A 9,794-nucleotide genomic window follows, 5' to 3' on the forward strand; every position below is an offset into this window, starting at 1 on the left:
TGGAGAGACCTGGCTGTTCTTTGGGGACCAGTGTCCCCAGCCAGTGTTTGCAGTGACATCCCAAAGCCTTTTCCACACAGCACACGGTTTATTGGTCCCCGGGAACCCGGCCTGGGAGGTCCCTGGGGCAGCAGAGAGAAGTGAAGGTGAAGACACAGGCCAGGGCCCCACCCAGTCAAGCTGCTGAAGAGCCAAACATGGATCCTGTCTCCATCTCTTTCAGTCCTAGCTGGGAGCTCCTGAGTCCCACCGAATGCCAGCTCCTCTTCTTTGTGGAGCCTCCGTTGATCTGGGTTGGTTTTGATCCTGAACGCCCAGTTCCTGACCCGCAGCCATGTGACACTCCCCCTCCTGTCCCTGCTCTGCCCCAGGAGAGGCTTTTTAACTCTTTGGCACCCACTGGGCAGACATGAATAGTACAGTGGGAAACTGAGGCACACAGGCATCAAAACTATTACAGAAAATTCACTCTTTGTCCCACCCCCTGATGCATGTCCCTGGGGCCTGCAAGGAGCCAGAGTGCCCCACCCCCTCTCCACACTGCTACTGACCTACCAGCAAGGGGGAGGAGAACCTGCCATGTCTGCTGCGTGTGGGGGGTCCTCTCCCCCAACCCCACAGCTCACTGGCTCTGCACCTGGGCCCAGCTACACGGGGAGGAGCAGCCTGTGCACTGAGCCTGGCAGGGGGCAAGTCAGTCCCAAGTCACCTGCCCAGGGCCGAGGACGTCCATTCTGGGGGGAAGGGAGAAGAGCGCATGCTCCTTTCTGTGTTCCGGCCCAGCAGGGCTCTACGATGGGGTCCTATGGCCACTCCCCTCCCACGTGTAGTGCACCATCATCAACACAAGCCCTGGACTGGCTTTCCAGCTGCCTGCTGACCCTGGAGCAGCCGTGCAAGGCCAGCACCTGTCCCCTATCACCACAGGGGAGGTAAGGGGTGGGCCACAGCTGGGACATGTGGTTGGAGCCCAAGGGAGCTTGCACCAAAGCTCTGGCAAGACCAGGCGCAGCTCCTGGAAAGCGGACCCCCCACCACCACAGCCCCAGCCGAGCAACAAACTGCCTGGGGAAGGGAGCGGGAGAGCGCCCCCTGCTGAGCCCACAGCACAGGGCACGGGGGCAGGACTGTGAGCGGAGAGCGCCCCCTGCTGAGCCCTCACCCTGCTCTCTTTGGGGCCAGCACTGACTGCCGGGGAGAGCATCCCCTACTGAGCCTCTGCCCTGCTCCAGGGGATAATGGAGCATGAGATAGTCTCCTCTACTAGGCCCCGGCTTCCCAAGGGCTGACAGCTGAGCTCCCTTGGTGGCTGGTCAATGTGTATCCTTTTCGGGGGTGGCAGGTCCCTGGTCATGGCTGGGCTGTGTCCCCATCTCCTCCCCTCCCCCAGGGCTATGTACTGCTGGAGCGTGGCTGTCCCCCAGAGCTGGGTGCAGGGCCCTAGGCCGTGTCCCCTTCTCCTCCTCTCCTCTCCCCCCATGCTATGTGCTATTGGGCGTGTCGCCGTTCCCCAGAGCTTGGCGCAGGGTCCTGGGCCGAGTCCCGGGCACTGGCTGGCTGGGACTGGGTGAACCCAGGCCTCACCACCAGCCGGGAGAACACCCCAGGCAGGATGTGGAAGCCGAGGCGTTGCAGGGTGTGCAGTGAAGGCTCGTTGTGGGGCAGCACTCGGGTGTATACAGGGAAGCCGCGGGCATGCAACTGTGCCGCCAGCATCCCTACCACGAGCTTCATGTGGTGCTGGCCGCGATGCTCCGGGAGGGTGTAACCGTGCGTCAGGGCAACCAGCTGGTCGGTGAGGGACCAGGAGATGGGGGTCCCCTCAGGGGCCAGCAGGCAGGCATTGGGGAAGTGGCGGATCAGGAGGCACAGGTAGCGCAGGCTCCGGCTGTTCCCCCCAAAGTTCCAGGTGTCTCTGAGCAGCATGGCGTGGGCGGGGGACATGGGGGCCAGCCTGAGCCCCTTGTCAGGCCTGCAAGACAGGGCAGGGGGGAGAGAGACACAGGACGGGGTGGGGTGAGCACAGAGGGGGTTGACCTGGCAAGGGGAGGATGTCAGCATGTGGGGGGCAGGGGGACTAGAACCAGCAGGAGAAGGGGTAAGTCTAGGGAAGCGGGGAGCAACCAAACATGGGAGGTGTGAACATAGGGGGATATTGACCCAGCTTCAGGCTTGGGGTGCAGTGAGCCCGGGGCTGGGAGGGTGGAACTGGTATAAGGGAATGAGCCCGGGGAGCAGAAATTGAGCTGGTATGACATGGCATAGGAGAGGAGCAGTCTCCGGCAGCGCCATCCTCTTCCCAGTTGTGGGGCTGAAATGGGCTGGACAGAAAAATGGAGGGGATGGGGGGTTGCCGAATCTCAAACTGGGGGGCATGGAATGTATCCTGTGGGGGAGGGGTGTGCCACCCAGCTCGGAAGGCAGCGCCATCGCCAGCAGCAGCCGAGACCGACGGGTGGCATGGTATGGCATTGCCATCCTTACTGCTGCGTAACGTTGGGCCTTTGCACTGGGAGGGGAGGCTATGGAAAATTCTGGGGTGCCTATAGCCCCCATATCGCTCCTCCCAGTGTCCCCCATGGAGGGGAGGGAGGCTGGAGGGGGAGTGACCTGGCACAGGGAGAATGGGGGGAGGCTGAGAGAGGATAGACCTGGTGTGGGGGAGAAGGGGGAGCCCTGGGGGGACGGGATCAAGTCAGGCCCTGGCACATGCGGGGAGGGGATCGACACACTCCCGCGGCCTCAGCACAGGGGCTGTCTGACAAGGCCCAGTCCAGCCCCAGCAGAGTCATCGGTGCCAATGGGCCTTGGCTAAGCTCAGCTCCCTGAGATGAAAGCACCAGGGCTCAGTGGGCAGTGAACACCCTTCCCGGAGACCTACCCGCTGACAGGAAAGGAGGGACCAGGGGACTCTGTGCTTGGAGCCCCCTCCCCTCAGAGGGGACGGCTCTGGGGTCAAGGACCCCTGGCTGTCCATCCCAGGATACTGAAGGGTTACAGACTGCCCCTCCCCCTGCTCTCCCCATCCTGGGACCAAAGAGGTTCCTTGGCCAGGCTGCGTTGCCCCTGCCCCCTGGCGAAGCTCTAGGGCTGATTCAGCCCTGCCCCGGAGCAGGATGGGAAATCCTTGGCAGCATGTGCCCAAGGCCTGGGGCTGTGTGTGTGGCCGTGGTGATGCCCTCACTCTGCCAGCACCGTTAGCCTGGGGAACTCATTGCCACCAGATCTAGGGCACAATGGAGGCCTCTGGCCTGGCACCCCGGGGTCCTTCCCTTCCCCCAACCCCGCTCCCCCCTCCAGCTAGCACAGGCTGGTTGTGTACATTGCCCCATTCTCTCACACACACCCCATATCTGGGGGGCACCTACCGGTACTGGGGCATGGCAGGTGGGTCTGGGTGCAGCAGCAGCCGGTACGGATACGTCTCCATCTCAAGCCCTCTGGCCCTGGCGATGTCCCTGATGGTCTCGTATACCCCGTCCTGCAGCCCTGCAGGGACAGCCGTGCGCTGTCAGCAGGGGCCCCTGAAAGGTGCCCATGGACGTGGGGGGCCCAGCCCGGTGCGGGAGAGCAGCAGGGAGGGGCCAAGGGCCACTGTGAGCCAGCATGCCCAACTGGGGGTTCCCAAGCTTGGCTCATTCAGGATCCCTGGTCTGGATGGAGAAGGGGCTCAGGTGAGCTCCTCGGGGCTATTGGCCCGTGGGGGGGAGGGGCCCAGGCAGGCTCCTCAGGGCTATTGGCCTGGGGGGCGGGGAAGGGGCCCAGGCAGGCTCCTCAGGGCTATTGGCCCATGGGAGGGGGGAGCGGTCCTGCCCCCCATGTGGCAGGTGCTGGATGGAGCAGGGCTGGAGGGGCTCACCCTGTATCTGGAAGGCCTGGCCCCAGTCCACAGCGCGGCTGTTCTCCAGCAGGGCCCGGCAGGCGCCCTCGTCCCGGTAGAAGGCCGTGTACAAGTTGGTGAAATAATCGCTTGGGTCCCGCGCCACCTGCAGGGGGGACACTGCCTGGGGGTGAGCGCAGCCTCTGCCCTCCTCCCATGACCCTCAGGGACGGCATCGGAGGAGCGGGGCACAGTGGGCCCCAAGTAAGAGATTGAGGAGGGGGGAAGGGGCCCTGTGAACGGAGCCAGGGGGCTTAGGGGAGAATGGGAAAGGGGCTCTGGGCAGCAGAAAGGGGAAACAGGCTGTGGGGAGGTGGGGCAGACAGAAGGGGGAGGGGTAGAGATGACACCAAGCAGGGAAAGGGGCAAGGAAGTCGGGGAGGGGCAGTGATGGCATGAGGTGGGGGAGGGGAGCAGGGCAGTGATGGCGTCGGGGGGGGGAGGGGAGCGGGGCAGAGATGGGGTCAGGTGGGGAAGGGGAACGCGGCGGATGGGAGGGGCCCAGCAAAGGCCGCACTTCTCTGCATGGCCGGGTGAGGACCGTTTTGAACGCTGGCCATGAATCCACCAGCACCTCCTGGCCAGCCGGGTTCCCGCGGTTCACATGCATCACAGTGCCGTAGACCTGCCAAGACACAGGGGTCAGAGTCCGGGGATGTCCCGGATCCCCAGGATCGGTGCTGGGCCCCAGCTTTTACTCTGCCCCTTGGAGGAGCCCTCAAAGTGCCACCCCCCAGGGAGACCCACTCTTCCTGCAGGGCAGGCCACCGCCTCTGAGGTTGAGCCTCTGGGCTCCAGCCCTCCTGCTCCACCCCGCGAGCTCTGCCCGGTGCCTCCCACTGAGCCAGACCCCGGGAGAGACCTAGCCGCTCTTGGGGGCTCCCACACCCCAGCCTGTGTTTGCAGTGACACCCGGCAGCATTGTCAAGCCAGGCCAGTTTATGAGTCACGGAGCGGCCTTAGGTCAGCAGAGAGAACTGGGGGTAAAGCAGTGTCCATTGCGGTCAGCCAGGGCCCAGCCAAGCTGGACTGAAAGTCCCTTTCCAGGCTGTCTCTGTCTCCGTCTGACCTCCTTGGCCAGCTCCAGGTGAGAGCCTCCATCTTTGTCCAGTACCCCCCACCTCCCAGTCCTGTGCTCTCGAGCTGGGGTCTCTGCTCAGCCTCCCGGGTGAGAGGCGGGGAAATCCAGGAGTCAGCAGCGCTTGCCTTGTCTCTCTGGGTCACTTAAACTAGTGACTGTCCCAGTGAAGTTCGAACCCCCAAATGCTATCCATAGAAGCCACAGCATCTTCCCCATCCCTGTCGTTCCAGGCCCTGTCAGCATGCTCACAGCTGGCTCGAATCAGACTCACCCTTTCCAATACCCAGCTCAGAGCAGGCTCACATCCACCGTTAGGGCAGGTCTGTTCACTGACACTAGCAGGGGGCAGTGGGGAGTTTTCATGCAGCCTCAGCACATTTTGCCACCCCAAAACCTTTGGGTTTGAAACTGGGATGGGATCCAGCCACTGCACCCCCCCATCTGCCAGGGAGTGAAGAGTGTCATGACCCCCCCCCTTCCTCCATGTGTCGGCCATCTTGGCTGCTCCCTGTGGTGTCCTGACCCCTTGAGCATTTCGGGGATCGGTGTAGGTGTGTCCCCCTGCGAGGCTGGTCTTAGCCCAGCCATGTCTCTGGGGTTCTGGTGTCCCAGGGTCTGGTGATGCAGGGGGCTCCCCTACACTGGTTGTGTCCCAACCCCAGGGCTGTGTGTATGCCAGGAATCCATTTCCCCTCCTGGGGTTAACCTGTTGCCCTCACCCCAGGCCAGGACCCCCCTGCTGGCGATTCCGGGTCTTAACCTTGGCCATGCCCTGCCCATGTCTGCCCATACTCAGCTGGGGGCTCAGCTCCCTCCAGGTTCCGTTCTGACTCTGTTTCCCCAGGGAGAGCAGGCTGTGAGCTGGCTCCCTTGGCCACAGCCTCAGGGAAGTTCTGCCGGAGCCCGTGTGACTCACATGTCCCGTGTGGAGATTGTGGGGAGGGCGGTTCCCCTGCCCCACTCAAATACAGGGGGTCAACTTCCAGACAGACAGGTGTCCTGAGCTCAACAGCCTTTCCTTAGTGTTACAGGCAAGGGGGGAAAACCCTGCTACCTGCCGGCCGAGCTATTCGCCTTTTCACTGATACCTCCAGTCTGAGCCTCTGGCTCCTGGGGTTCAAACCCTTGGCTGGGGCAGGATCAGGGACTGGATTTTGTCTTAAGGTTGTAAGCAGTGTCAGGATGAGCTCTACCCTGACATCTGGTGGTGAATTATGGCGAGTGTGGAAAAGAACTCCAGGGGCTGATCTTGTTTGCATAGGCACACCCACTCGCCTGGCATGGAACAACAGCAACTGAAAGTGGTTACTTTGGCTGGTGTGGGATCCCCAGTTTCTCTATTATTGGGGCAGGAAGAATAAAGTTTTGTTACCCTGATTCTGTGAATCAAGGCCAGTGGAACTGTTGTATGACAGAAGGACTGAGTGAGTCCTTCACCATTACCTAAGTAGCACTTGCTTGACAAGGGGCATGGGTTACAAAACCCAGTGAATTGAGAGAGGGTGGGGACAGGTATTTATACCTGATGGTATGGGCCCACTCTGAGGGTTTGAAACAGCAATTGCACCACCTCCTCTCTCCACTGTTGAATGTCAGAGCTAACTTTGATTCCATTAAGAATCTAGTTACAGGCTGCTGAGCTGAATTCACTTTGGGCCAATGGTGCACCAGCACTAGGGCTCCCCTACTATTGAGCTGAAATCACTAAGAGCTGAAATCACAAAAGAGCTAAAGTTATTAAGAGCTGAGATCACTGAGTGAAGTGTTAACAAGTGGGGGAGCCTGAAGCTATATTGCTCAGCAGCTGGCGGAGCAATTTGTGGGGACAACTGGAGGAGCAGCGAGCGGCGTGGAGCCTTGTGGGGCCGGTTGGAGTGGCCCAAGGAACGGTGAGCGGAGCTGTTTGCGAGGACGGCTGGAACGGCTCACAGGTCGGTGAGCGGAGTGGAGCGGAGCAGCTTGTAGAGCGGAGCAGTTCGTGGGATGGCAGGAAAGTGGACTGGCTCGTGGTGAAGGCTGCGGCGGAACCCCCACGGAGAAACAGACGGCTGGCCAGCCTCGGATCACGTAAGGTGCCCCTTAACACCCTGCATGCCCCCCCTTTTTGCTCTGGGGCTGCACTGACCAGGGACAGAGACTTTGGGGGTTGTTGGACTTTTGGGACTTTGGGTGGTTGCTGGACCCAAGAGACTTTGGGGGTGTTGGACTTTGGGGACTCTGGGTGATTTTTGGGTTGTTGGATTCAAGAGACAAAGGGAAAGGACACAGCCCAATTTGCTGGGGTGCGTTTTGCTCATGGTTTGTGTTATGAATCCTGTTTGTGGTGTTTTTTCCAATCTTATGCTGATGTCGTTTATCTCATGTTATTAAACATTTTCTGCTACACTCAGACTCCGTGCTTGCGAGAGGGGAAGTATTGCCTCTTAGAGGTACCCAGGGGGGTGGTATGTAATTGTCCCAGGTCACTGGGTGGGGGCTCGAGCCGGTTTTGCATTGTGTTATTGAAACCGAACCCCTAGATACAGAACCCGGCCCTTGTTGCTGCCAACTTAGATGGGCAGAAGGGTTACAAGGTGATACAGAAAATCTCAGCAGGAGGTCAAAGCCGATGTCCAGGAGAACCATGACTACCAGCCCCCCCGACCCTGAGTCCTGTGTCTGCACTGGGATCCGAGCTGCCACCCCCCTCCCACCACTACCTCTAACCTGGGGAAGGGGCCTGCTCTCCTGCTGCTACCCCTAACCCAGGGCAGGGGGCCTGTGTGATGAAGTAGAAGCTTTCTGTAGTATCTTTCTGATTCAAATGTGTGTCTCAGTTTCCCTCTGCGTCCTGTACTGCTCTGCGCAGCGTGTGAAGGGAAGGGACGGGTTGTGACTCATGTGACAGCCCGGCTGGAGACCAGCCTCATTAACCAAGGGAATAAAGTCTCCACACACGCAAGGAGGATCTGGAGAGACCATGGAAACCCCAATGGCTGGGGTGGATGTTCACACCGAGCGAGTGAGATTCCCCCTCACGGCTCTGCAGCAGAGAGGCCCCCAGCTGAAGAACAGCGGCCGCGAGGGGTCAGGATACGGGGCTAAGAGCTGGCTTTTGGGGGGTCTCAGCATCTTTCACCTTGGCCTAAGAACAAAGGGACAGAGACAGAGCGAGCCATGGGGCCCATGACGTCTTGGCTGGCTCATTGCCCAGGCTTGGCCAGGCTGGGCTGTGGCTTAACCTTTGATTCCCTGTGCTAACCTGAGGAGTCTAGCCAGGTGACTAATGAACCGCTACTGTGTTTTGCAAAGGCTGCCGGGGTCTCTGCCAACACACACCGCAGGGGCCCGGTCCAAGCCTCCCGCAGGCATCTGGTTCGGCTGCATTCGCTGCAGGGAGCCACGGAGAGAGATGGGAGGGCTGGTGTCAAAGGCCCAGTGGTGGAGGTCACGGGCCTGCCCCTGTGGAGCTGTGTGGAGCCTCGGGCCCTGGCTCACTACCGGGGTCGCTCCTAGGGGACTGGTGACAAGCTGGGGTACGGCACATCCCCTGTGGATCTATGAGAGCCTGCCCGGCCCCTGAACTGCTGCCCCCTGACCTGGAAAAAGGGTCTGCCCCCCAAACTGCTACCCCCTGACCAGGTGGAAGGGCCAGCCCTGCATGTACCCCAACCCAGGGGATTGCACCCCAGTCCAATATGTGCCCCATCACCCAGGTGTCTATGAGGGACTTTGCCCTGCTCTCTGCCCAGCCCAAGGGTGGGAGGGTTCGGCAGTGCGGGGGCAGGCAAGTCCTGGTCACCGGCAGCGTGTCAGGCAGGCCCCGCTGTAGCATCCCCTCCAGCAGCCGCAGCTTGGAGGAACAGCTCAGGATCAGCATCGCTGGCCGGGATGGGCCTTCACAGCTTCCAGCGGGACAGTGCGAGGGACACCTGCGGGGACAGGAGACCCATCAGTTCCCTGTGACTGTCTCCCAAGCCCAGAGACAAGCTGCCAGCTCCCAGCCCTGCCAAAATAGCAAACACTATGTGTAGAGCCCACAATAGCTCACCAGTCTGTGCCCAGCCCCCAGTGTGTTCACCAGAGACCCTACAATAACTCACCAGTCTGTGTGCCGCCCCCGCGCTCATCAGAGACCCTACAATAATTCACCAGTCTTCTGTGCATGACCCCTGTGTTCACCCTAGACCCTACAATAACTCACCAGTCTGTGCCCAGCCCCTGTGCTCCCCAGAGACCCTAAAATAACTCACCAGTCTGTGCATGGCCCCCGTGCTCACCAGAGACCCTACAATAACTCATCAGTCTGTGCATGGCCCCCGTGCTCACCAGAGACCCTACAATAACTCATCAGTCTGTGCATGGCCCCCGTACACACCAGAAACCCTATAATAACTCACCAGTCTGTGTGCCGCCCCCGCGCTCATCAGAGACCCTACAATAACACACCAGTCTGTGCATGGCCCCCGTGCTCACCAGAGACCCTACGATAACTCACCAGTCTGTGTGCAGCCTCTGTGCTCACCAGAGACCCTACAATAACTCACCAGTCTGTGTTCAGCCCCTGTGCGCACCAGAGACCCTACAATAACACCCCAGTCTGTGTGCAGCCCCTGTGCTCACCAGATACCCCAAAAGAAGAAGGCTGCTGTAAGGCCATGTGATGCCAGGGCTGTCCGTACAGGGCTGGGGCTCCCACTCACCTGGGGTCACTCTATGCCAGGGGAAGGAGCAGTTCCTGGGTGTCTGTGGAGCTGCGAGGTCCCTGTCTGTCTCTCCTTCAGGGGCTGCTCCAGCCTCTTATTCCCCAGCGAATGAACCATTAACAGAGTCTGCCAGTCCTGGAGCCCAGAG

The 9,794-nt window shown here is 60.6% G+C and overlaps 1 protein-coding gene across 1 annotated transcript; it reads right to left on the reverse strand.

Moving 5' to 3' along the window:
* Positions 1-1,488: 1,488 nt before the first annotated feature.
* On the reverse strand, positions 1,489-8,877 carry LOC135877932 (glycine N-acyltransferase-like protein 3). The gene is made up of 5 exons (XM_065403454.1): positions 8,743-8,877; positions 4,398-4,505; positions 3,860-3,986; positions 3,369-3,489; positions 1,489-1,972 (listed from the first exon to the last, which is right to left on the reverse strand). The coding sequence occupies exons 1-5, from the start codon at positions 8,818-8,820 to the stop codon at positions 1,489-1,491; spliced, it is 918 nt and encodes a 305-aa protein (XP_065259526.1). The 5' UTR covers positions 8,821-8,877.
* Between the last annotated feature and the right edge of the window lie 917 nt (positions 8,878-9,794).

Source organism: Emys orbicularis, chromosome 4 (genome assembly GCF_028017835.1).
Source record: "Emys orbicularis isolate rEmyOrb1 chromosome 4, rEmyOrb1.hap1, whole genome shotgun sequence".
NCBI classification, from domain to species: domain Eukaryota; kingdom Metazoa; phylum Chordata; order Testudines; family Emydidae; genus Emys; species Emys orbicularis.